Here is a 22,112-nt window from a genome sequence, read left to right as displayed (position 1 = left end):
ATAACAGGTGCAAATTTGCCATTGGCATAATTATCCAGCACAGTGTTACATGTATATATGCACATTGATACTGACTGCCAGGCTTTTTGCGTGGACCCTGAGGTCCACGCAAAAAATATATAAGCGAGGTTAAAGCGGATGCACTGGGGAAAATTTAGTTTGCGCATGCCCGGTGGCTATGATGCAACCAGCTACGATGTGATGCAACCAGAAGGCACGCGCAACTTCTCGGCCCTTTTCGGCAGACTCGGAAAAACCTGCGGAAAAGGCCCGAGAAGTTGCGATTGGCTCCGTATAATGTTGATCGGGATTGGGATTCAATTTGAGGTCACGGCTAGCTTCGCCCCGTGTACATGTTTTGTCACAAGCAGTTTCGTCCCAATGCGTAGTATAAACTACAACTGGTCAAACAACGGCTTAATCTTTGATCGTTTATTTGTAAGATCATATATAGCTGTACATTTAATTATATGATTATGTTTTAAAACGGGGCGAAACCACTCGGCCCGAAACCTCTCAGTGCGAACACGTGATGGGAGCGAAACCACCCGTTACAATTTCTAGAACTTAGTAGAAGCACATGCTAGAGCTGAAAGGCGCGAACTGCGACGAAGTGAAGATCAAGATGTCAACGGTAAGTAGGAACTTGTAAAAATTCAATTTTAGGGGAGTGCATTTTAAAAAAAAAAAGTCTTATTTTTGTCAAAAGACTAAGCAATGTTTAAGAAAATTATTTAGAATGTCTCTCATAAGAACAATACAGGGATCATTGCATCAAGGTAGTTCTGTATTTGTTAATGGTGGCTCACAATGCACTGCAATAGCATTCTTTGCATTAGCATTGTTTTTCTCTTACGATTTCACATGCAATTTCTCTTCTGCGGATATCGACAATATTTTATTTCGAGGAGACGCCCTTTACGGCAGTATAATTAGAGATTTGGGACAGAGGGATAATGCTTATCTTGCACACTATGAAATGCCAAACACTGTTGTAGTAGATGGGGTCGCATTGGATGCTATAACTATGGTGTTCCGATGGGGCCACTTCGACCTTCGCACTTTCGCCTTTAGGTCGAGGCGCGAGAGTGCGAAGTTGCGAAGGCGAAAGTGCGAGAGTGCGACGGCGAAGGAGCGAAAGTGCGAAGATGCGACGGCGAAGCGCGAAGTTGCGACGGCGAGAGTGCGAAGGTGCGAAGGCGAAGGAGCGATACTACTATCGCACTCTCGCCGTCGCAACTTCGCACTCTCGCCGTCGCAACTTCGCACTCTCGCCTTCGCCTTTACTGTTTGTAGAGCTCTCTATCGTTTAAAGATAATTTTAACTATAAAAAATGGCGTCTCTGGCAGAAGACCAGCTTCTGAGAAAATATTTCCAACAAGGACTGTCATATATTGAAATCCAGATGTTGATGTATTTAAACCACGGTATTGAATTAAGGTAAGCAGACTATTAGGTGACAGAAATATAGATATGGAGTACATAATGACTAGGAAGACAATGTTCCAATTATAGTCAGCACTAGCATCTCGTAAATATTCAATAACTGTGAATAATGTCAGACACGGAAGTATATCCACAGGCACCTGAATTTTTATTAATCAGTTGCTCAATGAGCCAAATATAAAAAAAATTCTACCCTACTATATATAAATACTCAAGATTTGCATGAATTGTAGATGATAGCATTACCAATTCTTTTAGGAGGAAATGTATAGTGAGATACGTGCATGTATATCATATTTGAACTCAATGCTACACGCAACTGGATCTGATTTATGTGGCAAATCGAAGCCGGAGTCAAAATTGTATTGCACACTTTGTGTATTTTAATATATATAGTAGGGGTAGAATTTTTCGATATTGTGACACGGCTCGAAACGTCATCAAAGTTTGCATGGGTTCGGATTTTTACGAGCCAATAGCGTAATTTGTAGTGCAACCTCTTAAGTGTTGTATATCCACAAGAAATAAGTCAGGTATATAAAACGATATAAATATTAAAAACTAATGCGAGACTATTAACTAAACAATGAAACACTTAAGTAATTCAAACACCTGTTAAACCATTTATTACCCCCCAATTATTTATAGGACTACTACTGGTGAAGATTTATGTGATAAACTTAGTGAACAGATTGTGGTGAATCGCACCACCAACAATTCTTTATCACCAGCACTCCCGTTGTCCTAAAACTATGGTGAATCAATGCCACCAATAGCTTTCTTTAACTGTAAGATTCTAAAAACCTGTGACTCCGTGTAAAAACATCACCAGTAGTAATATAAATTAATTCCTAATTAATAAAAGTAAGTTTCAAGAATTCCATAGGAGCACCGTAGATAATCCAGATTTCACCCAAATTTACCAATAAAACTAATCTAATTATTAACCACAAAATCACCTGTTCAAATTAACCAATTATAAAATTTACCAATTCACCGGGTCGGCTCTTAATTGTGCCTCTAACATCCTCAGGATCTTAGAAGAACTGCAAAGCTAATTGTCGCTAGGTTTATAAACCCTGCTGCTGTAATCAAAAGGCTATTAACACACTAGGTGTCCTCATCTTCCCCGTCTAGCCAACCCCCCCTTACTGACCTAAATACACAGATTGTATCTCTTAGGCCAAAATTCACGATTCATTAAGGGAAGCCATCTATTATGAATTACAGCTGAATTCCAAAACTTAAAAGAAAATTAAAGTTATACATGACTGTATAACAATATTTGACTTATTAATTAAGCGACTACAGATAATTGTTAGAAATTCAGGTGCCTGTGGTATATCATACATCTCTGATGTCACCTTTGTCAATATTATTTCGGAAGGCTCCCCCACCCACTTAAAACTATGCTACATGCCTCAGATCAGATGATCATAAGTATGTACATCAATAATATATTCATTTTTTTTATTTAGTTACCGTACACTGAAAAGGCGTCTAAGAAATTTAGATCTTAAAAAAGTTGGAAATTGGAGTTTAGATGAAATCATTCCTGTTATCCAGGTAAAATTGAATAATTAATTCAGGTATTTAAAAGATGTCTTGTGGTTTAAACATATGACAAATTAATAATAATTGAATACAAGAGTACTCTCACCCTAACCAGAGCTTTTATATTATTAAGACGTACACACATGTAAGGTACTAGTATGCATGTCAGGGTTAAAGTAATCTATTACTATTGTTTTAGATGGAGATTAAAGAAGGCTCAAAGAATTTAGGTTGCCGTAGTTTATCTAGGAGATTATTTTTAAAACATGGAATATTTGTTGGAAGGTATATACACAAAAATACAAGAAACGGGCAAAGGCATATTTAATAAATAGTTCTTATTTAATACATTAACAGTGAAAAATACTTGTTGAAATAAAAAAAAAATAACATACAACATTTTTCTGTTATTTATGCAGGAATACAACAATGTGTGCCCTTAGAATTTTAGATCCAGAGGGAGTGTCCCTTAGGTCACAGCATTGTTTATCCAGACGCCAGTATTATAACCAAGGACCCAATTTTCTTGTTCATATTGATGGATATGATAAGTTGAAACCATTTGGATTTTGCATTCATGGAGCAATTTGTGGGTGAATAAACAAGAATTTTTTATAATTTCAGTACATGTATTATCAGTTCATGCTGACATCATAAATTGATAATTGAAATTCATATGTACTTGTAAAGATTTGTAAAAATAATATATTTTATGTACATTTTATTTCATTAAGATATGACAATTGACATTATTACTACATGTAGTATTATATGGTACATGTTTCATTTAAATTTTATTTTTATGGTAGGTTTTCTCGTCGCATCCTTTGGTTACGAGTTGCTAGAACAAATAACAATCCAAAGGTAGTTGCCTCATACTTTCTGGACTATGTTGAGGAAATAGCAGGTACTGACTTTAAAACTGTAAGAATTTTATTATTAACTCAATAAAAAAGTCATTAATGACTGCATAATTGTCAAGTGCAAATTTGTCAAACTTTTCTCATTTTCATCAATTAATTTGACTTTTCTCAGCTCACAAATGAAAAAAACATGGTTCTTTAGTTTTAGGAAAAAACACGTGCATGCACATTTTTATAGATTTTATTCTTAAGTACATGTATGTAAAAGAACTAATCAAAATGTGGCATGTTATCCATGATATGGGAAAAATCAACAAATGAATGTGCCCCACAGCCAGTAAACATATATATGTTTCTTACTTCATAAACTTGGTTAGATAGTTTTAGTGGGATACAATATATTTGTACAGTAAATGTAGAGGGAAAGAAAAATTTGGTGGCTTGACCAGTAAGTCAAACCCAGGACCCTGCAACACTATACATGTATAATCAAGTGTCCTACTACTATACTATCCATGATATGATATACGGCCGGTACATGGTTCATATAGCCCCAACTTATACAATATATTGCATTCTATCTTTAGACTGTAATACATGTATTCTAAACAATGTCTCTATAGATTATTAAAATTTAAAACAATGCAAATTAAATAACGGTAACAATTCTTTAAAAAAAATCTATATTCTGGCATATATTGCAGTTTCTATTTGGTAGGAGGTGTAATGCAGATTTTGTGAAATGTTAATATCATACCCCTCCCCCCCCCCCCCCCCCCCCCCACACACACACACACAAACGAAGTGTCCATCCATCTGTCCATCCATCCATCTCTCTGTGCAATCTGTCCAGTCCATATCTTTATTATGGAGGAACGTTGGATGTTCTTACTTCACACAAAGATGAGGGTGTGTCATGATTTTTTACCTCAGGTCAATTGGGCAAGTTGAAGGTCATTTACTAAAAAATTAGGAATTCCTGTCTAGAATATATATCTTGTGATGAAATATGATTAGAAACTAAAATTGACACAAAGATTGCTTGTGAACTGTAAATATGTCATGACCTTGAGCTTTGGTCATATGTGCAAGTTTCAGGTCACTATTAGAAAGACCATGCATCCATTACTATCTAATAAAGAAATATTTGAGTTTCCAGGTATATGTTCTTAGCAGGGGTATCATTTGTGAACTTGATCAGAGTACCTCTAGTTTTAAATTGGATTTAATTAATCTTTTAGAACTTTAACTGTTGTTAAATTCATCAAAATTTTCCAATTCAGGAGTACCAAGATGCATTAGAATAGATGCTGGAACAGAAAATGGTCACATTGAAGACATGCAGAAGGCTTTTCGTTGGAATGATGATGATGCTATGGCTGGAGATAAAAGTGTGATCATTGGAAGTTCCACATCAAACCAGGTAAATATTCTGCCATTATAATAATATACAGTCATATGTAGTGTACATGTATATTCTAAATTATTAAAAACCATTACCCCGGCATGGCCTGTACCATTAATGGGGCATCCCTACTTTTGGATTTCATTATTATTTATAGTAAAATCTTTAATCATTATTCTTTTCCAAGTTTCTTATCTTTGGTGTGTTTATTTTTTATCGAGGCCAAGGATAACAAGATTGATGCATTGTTCCTTTACTGCATCTTCTCTTTACATGAATTATTGTTATATGGATTGTCAAATCTTGGAATATTTGAGAATTGCTGATCAGCAAATGTAGCCAATGGGCCTCTTGTTAGCCATGCTCTGCTAGAAGCAGAGTCCCAGAAGCTGTAGGCAGGCAAATCGCCAATGTTTATACTGCATTTGTATGAATAGATAACTTCAAAAGCAAACAAAAAATCAAACAGTGTCACAGTAAAAGCTTCTGCTATACCAAATACCGGTAGTTAAACATGTAAAACAAAGAGCCATGCTTTGTCAAATGTATTGGTTTTATAGTCACTGTCAATGAATAAATTTAGCATTGAGGGAGTGTGTTTTTTTAGTTGTCAATATTTTTATACATGTATACGTGTTCCAAAAACAAGGCTTATATGCATTTTTATTATTTTATTTTCATATTTTTATTAGAATTGTGCAGTTTTGAAAATTTGACTCCTATATATTGCATGTACTGGAAAAATTGTCACATTGCAACTCCGTTGACAATAGAATTTCCCTAAACATGTGTACCATTGCATTTTTTCATGGATATCTGGTACCTTTATTATTTGGGAATTTTATATTTACATGTATTGTCAAGAATATATATATTGTATTGTTCTATTGATAGTTATATTGTGCAGTAAACCTTTTTTTTAATATAGAGAATAGAGCGATGGTGGAGATCACTTCGTCAATTGGGTGTTGGATATTGGATAGACTTTTTCAAAGATTTAGAGATGCAGGGATATTTCACATGTGGAAACCCCATGCATATGTAAGTTAATTTAATTTTGGGATTTCCATTAATCTTCTAGAAAATATTCTACATGCAATATATTAGATTAGAATAAACTTTCCTCAAATGATTTTGTATAAGCTAGGCCTTTGAAATGACAACCAGGCTTTCTAAGATGTGAATTTTTGTTTGAAGAGCACTTGTGTATTCTACTCTTGACTTTTAAAACTCACAACACATCATATATATCAAAATTGTAATATATTTTGATCAATTAAATCTTTATCATCAACCCAAACATAGTCACAGCAAATGAAAGATTTAGCCACCAAAAATAGTTATAATTTTTTCCTGTGCCATATTAAGCTAGATTACTGTAGCTAGATTCCCAATTAAACGCGAGGAATTAATATCTTCATAAAATATGTTTGAAGAGATGATAGTTATGCTTATTTAAAGTTGGCTGTGTATTGCTATATAATCTATATACTGTAAAAAGAAAATAAATAAAACACCTGTTCCTTGCTTTTTTTAAAGAAAACATTATTTAGAAGTTGAAATTTATATTTTTCTTTTATGCAGAGAATGTTTAAGATTTTGCTTTATGGCCATATTACAAAGGGATTTGGATCACATCAGAAAAGATTGGAATACTCACAATATCAGACATCAATCAAAAAATGTTGTAGAATGTCCCTCAGGAAAGCCAGATATCATGTTCTTCAATCCAGAGCTTTATGGTAAAACAATGTTATAAACCTATATATAGTTCAATGAAGCTGATCGAAAATAAATACATATTTTGTCCTAATTTTGGCTTGCAAAGGTTTGTTAGCCCTGTGAGTTTACACAGGGCCAACAATACCTGCATATATGTGTAGCTTGTTTATCTGATGGGGGTAAAGAAATAATTACTACTGGTGGAATCGATCCAGCGATCACATTTTACCACTAGGCCACACATATAACACTTTTACAACATGTTCTTTCAATATACGGTATGTGGCTTTATACATGGCTGTTTCAGAAAAGTCACTAGTTGAAATATGTGTCTACTTAAAGCGACAGGGTCCGATTTTTTGGGCTTTTACAGTATCAAATAATTTTTCATACTAGTAAACCAATTATCTCAGAAGGTTATAGACCTTTGCCTAATTACACAAGCAGAATCAGTCTCCTTTCAAAGTTAGAAATATTCAAAGTATATAAAAATAACCTCTTTAAGGTCATACAAAAAAAACAAACCAAATGCATCATGGGTAAGTTTAAAAAAGGGAACTGAACGAAATGTTCACAGGTCTAATTTTGATTTGCCAAAACATTATGACCTCTATTACAAGCGATGTAAAAGTCGTATAGTCATAATACAATCATCCCCACCTCAGACGTCAGGGGCAAATTTTATTGAGGCAAAATAACATGTACGATACCCTTTTAATATCATTTGTTTTCTTAACAAATTTTGTACATCATTTATTTTCATTGAAATATGGCTTAATTGACCAGGAAAACTACTGAAATTTCTATTATTATACACATACTTAGCATGACCATTGTTTAAAAGTATATACAACAATTGATATAAAACTGAATTAAGGAGCTTTAATTTTCAGTACAAAGACCAAATTAAATTAATGTAAATGTGTACTACATCTGTAAAATAAAGTTTTTATCAGGTTTCTTTGGTTTAAATTGGTTCAAATGACAGATGTTTTATTGCATACTATTTTCCTATTTACGGTATATCCTCAACACACCTTTAGATTTTATTGATGTGGTGTAGAATAACTTAGTCTTTCATGGAAAATCCTTAAGTGAGCTATATACCTCTCTTAATATGTATGGTACTGCATACCTGTTAAAATGTTACATATACAAACTGTATAAATTAAAAAATTCTTTGCATTTCTCAAAGATTTGTGAACCATATGGTTCTCATGTTAATGATGGTTATCAGGGTTTTTTAAATGCTTAAAATGAACTTTGTTTAAACTTTTTTTGTAGATGCTGTTGATTACAAGTTTCCAGTAGAAATAGATGACATAGAAGCAATGAAAAATTTCTGTGAATTACCCAACAAGTTTGGATGTAGTGAGGATACCCTAGCTCATTTAATGGACCTTAAGAGACAAGGAGGAAAATCAATACCTTGTGAAACAGAGGAAGCTGTTGAATTGTTTTTATGGATTCTTCAGCAATTACGTGCTTAAGTTGAAAGCCACCAACTTATTTATGATATTACATTGTATAAATTGTGTATGCCATGATGATCATTAACTTTTGCGGGTGACTAGTGACACATTTTTTTTCAATGTATACCTGTATGTACCCGGTATCTGTGATGTTCCTAAATATTTAAGAGAAAAGTAAACACTGGATCAGAAATGCAAGCATTAGCACTGCACTGTGATAAAAATGACAAATAACAGAAGACAAAAACTGAGTGTATAATTTTCACATTTATTTTGCATATATAGTTCATAATGAAAAAATTAAAATCACCTGAATTTATCTGTTTCCATGTGTTACTGCGTCTTTTATGTATGATGTATGAAATGAATTTATGAAAACATGTACAGTATATAAATTTCTTTTAAATACTCCCAATTGCTCTATACTTTAACTAAAAAAATATTCTATTATTTTCATTCACAAGCAGATACCAAATTGTTTACAATCAACTATGAATATAACTTCAAAAAGATTTTGAACATGTCAAGCATGCATTATATCATATTGCATTTTATTCAGTATGAAGATTTAGCTTTAGTGTAAAAAAAGGAAAAGAAATATTTAATCAAGTGTTCTTTCACATAAAATTTAGTTTAAAAAAAACTTTAGTTATAAAAGTTTCAATAGAACATATTTAAAAAGAAGAGGAAACCAAATTAACACAATAACAACTAATAAAACAATAATTCTAGTTTTAAAATCAAATAATTGTGTTGAATCATTATACTTTCAACAAAATCAATACAGTGCACTATATAAGGATATGATTGACAACTGAAAATCATTTTAACAGAAAATGTACTTGCATAGTTTCAAAAAATTCTTCAGTCATAATTTAATGAAAAATTGAATCTTAATTATATTTGCAAATACCGTATCTTATAACTGATTCCTTTATGAATTCAGTATGTGACATCTCTAAGTTGAACATACAAAAATTAGGATGCAAACGCCGGGTAAGTTAACAACTACTCTTTCAGATTTTACAAATACAAATTTTTGTTTTTGAATTTGAAAATGTTGAGTTCGTTGTAAAAAAAAAAACAAGAAGAAGAAATCTGCAAGTCTGTGCTTATTATGATGTCCCTGCTTCTAAAAAGAATGGTCACCATTAGCCTAAATAACATATGAAATTGACTTTGTACAAAAATGAAGCTAACCATACATCATGTCATGTTAAAACAAAGATCATGTTCAAAGTTCAGATATGTCAGAAAAGCAAACTAAAATTTGTAATGGACAGACACACAAGGTGAAAATGTATACCCCATTAGGAGTGAAAGTATCATTTACCTAATCAAAATGAAAATCAAACTTGCCTTTCCTAAAACCAAAAACAACAGTTACTGTAGAGCAGCTTTAAACTCTTAACTAAGAGATCAACTCAAAAACTGGGTCAACAAAAACAAGATATCTGTGATCAGTCAATAATCACTAGTGATAACCCCTGCTCTGATGTGAATATGCAAAATAAACAAAAATCGTCATTTAACAGAAGTTGACATCCGATTGGAACAATAATTATATCCTACAATATGATATTCCTAAACAAATAGTGTGTTATAATTTCAAGCATCTGCAATAAATAGTTGCTGAGAAATCTTTGACGAAAAATTGTTTAAAAATCTAAGCTAAAATTAAATAAAATTGTCATTTAACAGGAAGTTGATGTCCGATTGGTACAAAAATGTATCTTACCATATGGCATGCCTAAACAAATGGTGTCTTAAAATTTCACGCACCTACAATTAATAGTTGCTGAGAAAAATGTGACAGAAATATTTGTCACGGATGGACAGACAGACAAACAGACACACAAGGGTAAAACAGTATACCCCCAATTCTCCTTCGGAATGGGGGTATAAAAAGCTGCAGAGGGTTTGATAAAGGGTCCCAAGGCTTTAAGCTAGGTGAAACCCCCCTGTCCATGTGATGGCTTTAATCATGTCGCATCTGAACTGATCAGGGTCATTATAACCTCTCCACAACCTAATTACCAGGGTGCACGTATGAGCTATTGGTAGAAGGTATTGAGAGTTCTCATTGAAGGTGATTCGAAGTTTATGATCGAATCCCAATGGAGGCACTTCAGATGCTCCAGTCCAAAATGCTAATAGATCCTCCAAGGAAACTTCAAGAATGCCAGCTGAAAATATTTTAAAGGTGTTTTATATAATTTATATGTGTAATGTAATTTATTATACAAACTTTGTTTGCGGGAAATACAAATGTACATTAAACTTTTTTTATAACATAAATCTACCTTCACAGTCGGAGCAAAAGGATTCGAAGCAATAAATTGCTTCATCTTCTTGTTGCCGATGGTTGGAACCCACTGGGCTAAATTCTATTTTGTACATTTGTCTAAGCCCACTAAATGTCAGATGGTTAACTGGATTGGGGGTGAACAAAGTCTTGAATTCTTTAGCTGCCCTCAAAATTGCAGAGGTATGAAAGTTCCCAACTCTATTTAGACCATCGATAAACTGGGAAATTTCACTGTGTACCCTGAAAAAATTGCACACAATATTGAATATGGTATCAATAGCTTTTAAAATTGCATCAAATGTTTGTAGCTTTAGAGAGAAAAAGAGAGAGAACTAGATACGATCTCGTTACGAGTAACGAGTAGGTCTTCCGTTCAATTTTTAAACGATACGATTAAAATATCAATAAAATTTCTGAATTCCACCTCAAACACTCCCTTTCAGATAATGTATACGATTGTCAATATCCTTTAAAATGCATAACAAAGTGTTTTGCTTTTTCACATTTTGCATATTAAAGATTTAAGAGTTTAGTCCCCTAAAATCAATAATTACGTCATCAATGGGTGTGGCAATGCGTTGTACAAACTGATATAGTTATGATCAACAACTTTGTTTTTGTAATGCATAATAAAATCTTTATGGTTTTTAAGGTATATGAAAAAGACTTTACGAGTGACTTGGCCCCTAATTTAAGGGTCCAGCCCCTTTTTCTTGAATTCGGTCGAAAAGGTCTCACAAATTCTAACATTTTTTGTTATTACACGTATCTACAATTGTTGATCATATATGAGATACAAATGTTTGAATATTTCAGGGGCCAGCCCTCTAGATCCTTAATGGGGACAGATATTGGTGTCTTGATTGATGGAATCGATTAGAATTATCAACGCAAGCATTTTCTCTTTTACAAAGCTTAACAAAATATGTCTCCTTCTCTAGATATATTGTCTCAAAGTTTAAGTACTTTGGCCCCTAAAAATCTCTAATTACGTAATAAATGGGCGTGGCAATGATTTTTCCTGATAGATATTGTTACGATCAACAACTTTGCTTCTATAATGCATTACGAAATCTTTATCATTTTTAAGTTATCTGTAATAGAGTTAACGAGTGTCTTGGCCCCTAATTTAAGGGGCCAGCCCCTTTTTCTTGAATTCAATCGAAAGGTCTTACAAATTCTAACATTTTTTGTTCTTACATCTATTAAAAATTGTTTATCATTTTTGAGATACAAATGTTTGAATATTTAAGGGGCCAGCCCTCTAGATCCCTAAAGGGGACGGAAATTCGTGTTGTGATAAGTGGAATCGATTTAAATCATAAATTCAAACATTTTCTCTTCTACGATGTCTAACAAAATATTTTTACTTTTCTAGTTATATTGCGTCAAAGTTTAAATACTCTGGCCCCTAAAAATCCCTAATTACGTAATAAATGGGCTTGGCAATGATTTTTTCTAATAGATATTGGTACGATCAACAACTTTGCTTCTATAATGCATTACAAAATCTTTATCGTTTTTAAGTTATTTGTATTAGAGTTAATAAGTGTTTTGGCCCTTAAATAAAGGGGCCAGCCCCTTTTTCTTAAATTTGTTGGAAAGAACTTTTGATTATCTACCACTTTTGTTATATATGTCTTAACAAAATATTAACTGATAAAAAGATACAGATCAAAATGTATGAAGTTTTTGATGCAAAATTCGTATCCAATTTTCGAGCCTAGGCGAGCTCAAAGGAATGGCGCCACTGGCGCAAAAAAAATACGTTCTGCACATCTTCAAACTATGGTCTACCTATCCTGAAAATTTCATATTTATATCTCTTATAGTCTCTGAGTTTATGTCTGCACAAAATGGGTCGTAAAAACTTACAAAATCGGCCGTAAATCGGAACCGGATGTGACGATTTCAATATTTCAAAAAACTTCTAGAATTATGACCACTGGCAATCATCTGTGAAAAAATGGTCGAAATCGGCCGAATAGTTTTCGAGATATCGCGTGCACAAATTTTGTGGAAAAAAATAATAATAATAATAATAAGAAACAGTACGAAAACAATAAGGTCTTCCGTTGGAAACGGAAGACCTTAAATATGTCGCTCTGATGTTAATAATTTCATGAAATTAATAGTTGCTGTGAAATCTTTGTGTCACATAAGCCTTATTAATGAAATATTTATTAAAATATATTGATATTTAATAAACTAATTCATAAATCATCACCATTTTCATCATCTATAAGACAGTGAATTAAAGAACATTGGAATTTACATATCATTCATATTCATGGTGTTTTACAATCCTTGGTTGAGTTGGGATTGTGAAAGGTCAAAGGTGTTTGGGTCATGTGAGAGCTGTATGATGGGTTGTTATTTTGAAATAGTAGTGAATAGGTAGTTTTACAAGTTTTAGACTTAAATTAAGTGCGCATGCTTGGTGCCAAATTCCTGAACTAATTCACTTCACCCCCAGTCAGCCAAGAGAAAGGAAGATCTCCTTCTCCATATCATATCATAATAGTAATATAAAACAACTATCATTTTGGTAAGTTTGTTTGCCACAGTGTTAAAGTTATGTGATGAAATAATCAATTATTCAAAACATAAATTAATCATATTCAAACATCTAAAATTGTTATACCCCTGTAAAACAGTAACTATATAACTCTATACGAAAAAAAGTCCAGCATTTTGACTGTTGGACTGGAACTGTTGGATTGGTACTGTTAAAATTGACTGTTAAAAAAGACTGTTGACCGGTGATGTCACATTCCGCGAAAACGTGTTATTGATTAGAAGGGGTAAAACAAAACAGTTGTTGACTGTGTCTTGGGCAACAGTTGCATGATCTGTCGGACCGGCTCGCAAACTTTTCATATTCAGGGGTTCAATGTATTTTGTCAAAATCTATATACTGCTATACGTAAAAGGAGACAAATATAGCTCCGTCATATGGAGTTGGAGATGAATTACATGATAATGATATATGGAGTGTGCAATTTTTAATTTACCTGAAATATATTTCATTTTTGAACAAGATTTTCAACAGTTCATCCTTTCTATCAATCTTCAGATTGTATGGTGCAAGGCCTTGATTTAGAAGCCAATCGCTGTTTTTGGATAATGCCTCTTCAAATTGTTCCTCTGTTGTTGCCTCTTGAATCTAATTATAGATGAGATAATAAACATTGCATTATACAGTAATTTACCAGCAAATATATGTATGTAAAGTAATATCCATTTGAAATAAAATACTAACTGTTCTGATCTATACCATTATTGACCTATTTAAACATATTGCACAATATTATGGGCATAATTTAGAGGCAAAGATGCAAGAGTGCGAAGGCGAAAGTGTGAAGATGCAGAGGCGCAATAGTAGTATATGCTCCTTCACCCCTGCATCTTCACCCTAAAGGCGAAAGTGAGAAGGTATTGTTGATTCCTTATTTTATGCAACTTTTTAATTTCGAGACTCAACTGTTTTGCATTAAATCGAGAGAATATTAAACCAAGAATCCTGAATTTCTATTAAAGTTGCATTTGGTTTACATCCTTAAAAAAAATTTAAAAGCAAGATATTAAAATCAGCAAGATGTGCATCTCGCAATTGGATATTAATTCCTTGCGGTTAATTTGGAATCTACAGAACTGTATGTGTTGCCTCAAACTTTGTTGTATATGAATTATATTTATTGAAATCTTGGTCTAATAAAAACTGTCTAAGCTATTTGCCCTCCAGTTCAATGTCGAAATTCAATCCCAATTTTCCGGGCTTTTCTGACAGAGCTTAAAAAAATGGCTCAAATGTATGGTATTAACATCACTGGATGTAAATTTTTTTATACAAAATGGAGTCATTTCAAATCAATTTAAGTAACAGCTAACAATCTTATATGTCTCTTCTGTGTTGTATCTAAGGATATATGAGTTTAAGATGGTATGGGAATAAGTACCTCCATATTGTGACACACTACCTATCTACATATAAGCAATAAATTAAGGTATAGTTTTATAAATTAAATTCTTACTTAACGGCATAGCACAATTGATTTGCTAGAGCATTCACTATAAATTTGTAGGTCATTGAGTTTGAAACCCACTAGGGCTTTAATAATTTTTACCTTTCCAAAACAATGAACACCTACCTAATACATTCACTGTGTTTTATCTAGCTCTGCAGGAAAGACCTGATAAGTAGCCATTGTGTCAAACATTTTGAGATAATTTCGACTCAAAATTATGTTTGACACTTAAATATATATAATATATATCGCAATATTTTATTTATAAAATACATAAAAACATCTTGAAGATTGTCCCATATGTAAAAATATGCTGAAAAGTGTATTTTAGCAATTAGCGGACTGATCACTATATATAGTTACCTGAAGAAAAATAGCTCTGACATCTGAGTCTACAACACTTGTAAAATCTTGAACGTCAATGTCTCCACCAGTCATTAAAGAAAATAAATCAGTATTGAAAACTGGCAATCCTGGCCCACCATTAAGTATACTCCAGGCCACAAGGGTACCACAGGTTTCGTAGGTTTTTTTGTGAAGAAGACTGATATCATGTCTGAAGACCTTGTTGCTGTCGGGTCCCTCTAATATAGCCTCTTTAATTGCCTTCATCAATTCTCTGAAATGTAAGTAAAGATTTAACATAAAAATTCATTTCTTAAAATATAACATAACTGTTAAAGGTACCCAGTTATTGAAGCTTCACTTATTTAACAAGGGCACCGCTAAGCATTTCCTCGTGACATAAATTGTTGTAGGGGGAAATGCATTATTTAGGAAAATACATGTAAATTTGTCAGATCAAAATAAATATGACAAGTTAAGACCACTTTGAATTCATAATATCTATTTTATCCCAATCCCCAAGATTTGTGGTGTATAAATTGGGGGGGGGGGGGGGGGGGGGGGGGGGGGGGTGGGTGGGTTACATTTTCGTGGTTGCACAGTTTTCTTAATCCTTGCAGAAACTCAACACATATGCTTTAAAGTTTAATAATTTACAGTCATTTAGTGATCTTTTAGGTTTCATAAAAGCATACATGCATAAAAGATCCGTACCGGTATACATTATGAAACGTAGCTGAAGATTTAGCGATCTGTAGTCTGCTCTGATGGACAACCCATAGTAGTAGATAAGCAGCTATTTATAAATATAAATGTGAAACAATTTTCGTGTGATAAATGTTCAATACCTGTCAAAGACTCTTTTGAATTTTGGACTAGTTCTATTGTAAGTAATACAGGAAAATTTGTCCGGAAGTTGACTGCTTGTAAATTCGATGTAAATTGGATGACTTTAATCTCTTGCCTGCTTCAACTTTTAACTATGGGCAATCTTCTATATAATTCTCTAATACTACAAAACATTTGTTTTTTACCTTTACTGGATTTAAATACCCAAAAATGTCAAGTTGTTGATTTAATTAAACTGCATACGGTAGTGATTTACTTCAAGTCGTACATAAAATTACCGAAAATGTCTATTGTCAAGTCCATACATAAAATTCCTCTATTAGCTTTCGTTTTTTACAATAATTTAAAACATATTGAATCAACTGACTTGGAAATCAATAGGGTTGTCCTTTTACCATGCCAAAGAAGTGTACAAAGTTTAATAAATATTAATGAGAGGGTTTTCTTAGAATTTTGGTAAAAAGCTGACAATGGACACACATACATACACACACACATCAGCGATGCTATATCCTCCTCTCAACAAATTGCACGAGGGAATAATAAACTGTTTTGCATTAACAAATATTTTACAAATAAGCATTAATTCATAATTTCAGACATTCCAAGACTGTGCAGGCTCAACTCTAGGGCAGATAATTATTCCATTTCTCTAATGTTCTTATTAATACTGGCCCGCTTTAACCAAAATTTTTAAATCAATCAACTCAATCTTCAACTCAAATACTTAAAAAAAAAGTACATGAATTTGAAATCAAAACTAGACTTGAAGCAGAGTTGGGACTTGTGGAAAGTTGGTGATGGTGGGGCCTGAAGATGAATGAATTGATATAAAATACATTTTGCAAAGTATTGGTTAAATAAATCTAACTAACATGTACCTGAAGAATTCTCTTTTTGGACCACCTAAATCATCTCCAATCTCTCCACTGAAACTAACATGAAAAGGCAAGAGGAAGTTGAAATTTGGCCTTGATACTGCTCTAAATGTACTCTGTAAAAGCTTTCCTCTGTGTACTACCACTGAAACTGGTGCCCCATCCTTTAAGTGACTTCTAGCTACCCACCATTTCAATATTCCTTCTAAAGATGGCTCTGGTCTACAGAATACATTCATATTACATTTCAAATGCATTATAAGTCTACAAAGGCAGAAATTAAAAAAATTATTTTGTCTAGCTCTTAAATACTGCTTTCTAACAACCCCCCCCCCCCCCCCCCAATAAAAAAATAAATACTTACATGAGAAATTACTATATGTAACTTAAATATACGTACAGTTATGAAATATTTCAAATGAGTTACTGGTTTTCCTTTATTCAAATCTTGTAATAAATAATTGTAACCGTTCTGTAAGATATATTTTAAGTTTTTATTTTGAAAACTATTTCTGTTGTTCTTTTATTTCTATACTCAATAGAGAAATGATTATAGATCTCATTATCCACCCAACACTTTAAGGGCTGAGCATGACATTGGTCACTAAAGGGTATACAAAGTAATGATACTGCATGCATGTGATAAAATGTGGGATTTTGACATTCTGTAATATGTTTGAAATATATGTTCATGTCCATTTGAAATTTATTTTCATGATAAACATGTATATATTAAAGATTTTAAATTAAACTTAATTATGCATTCAAATCAATTGTAAAATGCATTTATGACAACATCGTTGCACAAAATAAAAAAAAGAATAGGCTTATGGGCCAGAACAAAAGTTATTGTAAGCAAGCTCTTAATCCAAATTTTAAAATATGACTGAACTTTTTTCCATCAATCTCAAAGACTTCACTATGAATTCTACAAGAGAAACTTTAAGTAAATAAATTACTTACTCGGAACTTTCCAAACTCTCTCTTATAGCCATTTCAAGTTCATGATCGAATTCCGAAAGTCCAGGTTCATGAAGGATAATGATTGGTTCATGTTCTGTCGGGCAGTGAGTATTTGCAGCCGCATGATTTGAAGGAAGAGCATCAACATGAATGTCCGGCAAATCCAAAGCAGCTGATGTTGATGTTGAGGGTCTATCTTCTGAACTTAAGCCCTTAATGTACATAAAATTGACTTTAATTTTTCAAACTAGACAACATTGAGATCATGACCATCTCAGATGGCCCCCCTTAAATATTATGGACAATTGGATGAAAAGAATTTCAGGGAGTTTTACTTTGACTTTTACCTATAACTTAAAAAAAATTTCCAGCTGATATAGAACTTCTATTTCAATCTCATTAACTCTTGCATACAGACATTTTCTCTCAGTCCGAGCAAGATTAAGCAAATGGAAAATAATATACAGTCTTGTTATCTACTATATGTCCTTCTCATTGATTTGGTTCAAGGTCACTGCACACCTTTAACCAAAAAGCTCCAACAACAGGTAAAGTATTAGCCAGCAGGGCTAAGTGGAGAGTATATATATGCTCTATTAAAAGAGGGATTTTTGTGTGATCGATATGACCTTGATACTTGACCTTTAAATATCATTCAAGTTCAATGCATATCATTGGATCAAAAGCACACATTGTGGATGAAGAATAGCCCGATTGGAGCAATTAAGGGAGAGGAGATATGCTCCAGAAAAGTTAGATATGCTCCAGAAAAGTTATCTCAGATGGACAGAAAGATGGATGGACAGACTGATTACTATAGGGTTTCCGTAAAGCAGTGCCCTAATGACTCAATTGAATAGGATTCAATCCATTTTTACAATACATGTAGCATATAAATAAATAAATAAAAAAATCTTTGATCCCTGATAAACACATAAATAGTTTGTTAGGATTTTAAGTGAATTAAACTGTGAAATGACATACATTGCATGTATATTTGATACATTGCATGCATGTATTTGACAGTATTGCACTATGAAATTTGATTTCTGTTTGAATGTTTTTTTTATCTTCATAGCATACCAAAAGTTGAATTTGTAATGCTTCATTTAATTGTATTCACATTTTGTTCATAGATGTCAACATTAAGTGGGTTAATTTGACAGGAAAAAATATGATTGTGATCCACATATTTTGATCCCTTAAAATTAGTACAGTAAAAAAACAAAAACTGACTGTTGCATTTTTAGATCTATATTAAAAAGATTCACCATTTAATTTGCACTGAATGTGTTTCTCCCCCCCCCTTTTTTTTTGGGGGGGGGGGGGGTAATAGTTCTCAGGGTTTGAATGAAAAAGATTTTAAAGTTAAATCTTAAAATATTAAATAGCCCAATAGTTCTTTAAAAGTACAAGTAATTGGTAAAATTCTTCTCCTTTTTATATCTACCTCAATAATGTTCAGTCTCCTTCGTTTAAGTCGGGGGAATGTGACAGTTGGGGTTCCTGTATCTTCTTCATCGGATTCTAAAGCAGTTATCACCCCGCAGCTTGCTTCACCATTGGTTGGCCTTTTGAAACTTTTCTGTACAAAACAAGAACCCTGTAGATTAAATTGCTCACATCTGAACACAGTATAGCACACGTCCTTGTTTCTGTAATAGTTCATCATACAGTATGATAACAACACTGCATGTTAATTTTTATCTTAATGTTGGGTATAATTTACCATGGGCACAATTTACCATGGGCACAAGTGCCTGTGCTGTATTTTAGACCACAGATAATCAAAGACAGATATATACATATATATATATATGTGCACACACACACCCCCATACACGTGTCATACATATATACAGATTATTACATAGCAGTTTTAATATCGCATCATATATTATACCCAAAGGTCACTGTACATTCACAGGAGACAAACTTCCAGGTTTACCGGTATATTGCACAAGTTAGAAAAGGGTATATTTTCTATAAGATATTTCATACCTATTTACTCCATGGCTATAAGGACAATAGAAAGTTTATTTTCCCTGAGACAGCAACTATTTCTCGAGGCGAAGCCGGGAGGAATAGTTGTTGTCGGAGGGGAACAATAAAAAACTTTTTGGGACTTTAAATGATTCAATCAGATGACCAAAAAGATCATTTTTTATTGTTTCATGAACTCAATTACCTCATATAGATTTTAAACTTTATTACAATGTATAATGTATATGAAATTTCTTCCTTTAATTATGTTGAAAAATTATGGCAAATTAATTTTGATTTGTCTGTAAACTGAAAAGTACATGTAATTGAAGCCTTAATTGATCTGTTCTATGGTGGAATTCCAGTCTATTAATTTTGCTAATTTTTTTTTTTTACTGGCATGTACAATTAAATGTATTTAAATCAAATTGAGCCAGTTTTAAATTAGGTCCAACAACCTTATTCTTCCCTTCTTTAACTTTTAAAAATTCTTATAACTCACCAACTCTGTGTGTAAGTAAATTCGCACAGGGGTTGATTTCATCTTTCTGAAGTAATTTCCAACTGTAAAAGACTCCCCATTCCCGTCTGTCTCTTGAATTGGAGAACCAGAAAAGGATGCCAGATGCACATCTAAGGCATCTAGTCTCAAATCCTGGGCCTCAGACATGCCATTTGGAAAAAAAATATCGGTGATTTCACTTATTAACTGATTCAAAGTCAAGTCTTTGTTAAAATCCACGATCTGTTGACCTCCCCCTTTGCTTGCAGAGATCAGTTTGTATACTCCTGCCCTTATTGAATGTTTCCAGCCAACATAAAGTCTTCGTGTTAACTTTGTTTTCTGATCCTTTTTCGGGCTTTTGGTTCTGCCAGTCTTCCTCTGCTTTTGGAGTTCAAGAAATGTCTTGATGCAACTCATTGGCGCATCACTCACTAAAACATGAAAATGATATTACTTCAAGTTTGCATAAATTGAAAGTATGATTTTAAAGTGATTCTCACCATATTTTTACTTCAGAAAAAATGGGTTTATTGACCATTATATTGTACACGAGTGGTTATAATTTAGGGTAAAAAATACTGACCGCGAATTTTATGTTACTAGTAAGACAAGGTAATTAATTTCAGTGTCTTTTGCAGCAACTGAAGCATTTTCATAGCTCTCTGGCCTCAACAGAAAAGGTTTAATAGGGGGTGGGGCAGAGAGTAACAAACAATGTATTTATAATACTATTGGTAATATGTTAAAATAAAATTGTTCACCCTATCCTAAAATGTTTTCCTGGGAAAAGCCAAGACTTGATTTTCATTAGATGTTTACAATTCATTCTTAAGTAAATAAATGTATTTGTAACCTTTCTTGTGATTCCGACAAGCTTGCTTAATTTTCAATCTTATTCCGATAGAAACAATTCCAAGTTTAATGAAGTCTTCGTCTGTCATCTCCTCCACTTCATTGATGCCAATCTAAATTGTACAGTATCATGTATGTTTGATCATGCATTTCACAATGGACATACTTTTTAAGTACTATGAAATTACTTAATCAAAAACCATTTGTTAATGCATCAAAAGTAAACAATAATAAAAAAAAAATTTAAAGTAGCATCAAATCTGATCACATTAGCCTAATCTGATTAAACTGTGTGTCAGTTGATGTTAAGTGATGTCATTTAATATACGGTAGTAGGCCAGTACTGCATCAATTTATGACACATCCAATCATATTGAAATTCAATTTAACAGAGAGCTTCCAATGTTTCTCCATAAGAAAGATATCAAATTAATATGTTTTTTTCCTTCTAATGACTTTGAACTTGCATAAATGACCTTAGGTCAAAATCATGTAGGAAATACCATAGAAAAATGGATCGAACACAATTGCAGACAGATGGACGAACAAGGTGATTCCTATATTATAGTATATACCCCCAATCTTTGTTTGCAAGGGGAGGGAGTTACTGATTGGTCCACTTACATGTTTAAAAATCAAGATTAGCTAATCCTCTAGAAGATCTTACACAACTTACCATATTTTCCTCAAAAATCTTTGTGTAATGGCCCAATCCGATTTTTTTTAGGATGGTGCACAACTCATCAGTTTCAGTTTCTGCAATTAAATTATTTAAGTTTGTAAAGCTATTAATTTCAGCATATAATTACTTTTATATATACATTTGCAGATAAATACATAGTCTTGTAAATGTTAAACAATAGTCTAAAGCTAAATGTATACTTGCTGTGGTTTCAGATGTTGATCACAGTTTTTTTGACAAAACCCTTATTTATAGG

The 22,112-nt window shown here is 32.9% G+C and overlaps 2 protein-coding genes across 2 annotated transcripts; one reads left to right on the top strand and one right to left on the bottom strand.

The window, feature by feature from the left end:
* The first annotated feature begins 1,042 nt into the window (after positions 1 to 1,042).
* On the top strand, positions 1,043 to 8,788 carry LOC128189429 (uncharacterized). The gene is made up of 9 exons (XM_052861040.1): positions 1,043 to 1,441; positions 2,926 to 3,013; positions 3,201 to 3,286; positions 3,421 to 3,594; positions 3,811 to 3,908; positions 5,148 to 5,287; positions 6,198 to 6,310; positions 6,854 to 7,011; positions 8,276 to 8,788. Exons 1-9 carry the CDS (start codon positions 1,335 to 1,337, stop codon positions 8,479 to 8,481), a joined length of 1,170 nt encoding a protein of 389 aa, XP_052717000.1. The 5' UTR covers positions 1,043 to 1,334; the 3' UTR covers positions 8,482 to 8,788.
* Positions 8,712 to 21,976, bottom strand: LOC128177377 (uncharacterized; the record flags this gene model as incomplete). The annotated part of the gene is made up of 10 exons (XM_052844072.1): positions 8,712 to 10,649; positions 10,767 to 11,011; positions 13,786 to 13,937; positions 15,163 to 15,418; positions 16,875 to 17,093; positions 17,835 to 18,046; positions 19,285 to 19,419; positions 20,320 to 20,753; positions 21,176 to 21,287; positions 21,851 to 21,976. Coding segments are annotated over 10 exons (2,136 nt in total), but the record flags the coding sequence as incomplete, so codon positions are not given.
* Between the last annotated feature and the right edge of the window lie 136 nt (positions 21,977 to 22,112).

Source organism: Crassostrea angulata, chromosome 1 (genome assembly GCF_025612915.1).
Source record: "Crassostrea angulata isolate pt1a10 chromosome 1, ASM2561291v2, whole genome shotgun sequence".
Classification (NCBI taxonomy): Eukaryota; Metazoa; Mollusca; class Bivalvia; order Ostreida; family Ostreidae; genus Magallana; species Magallana angulata.
Note: the sequence above shows the minus strand (reverse complement) of the source record. Positions and strands in the feature narration are given on the sequence as shown.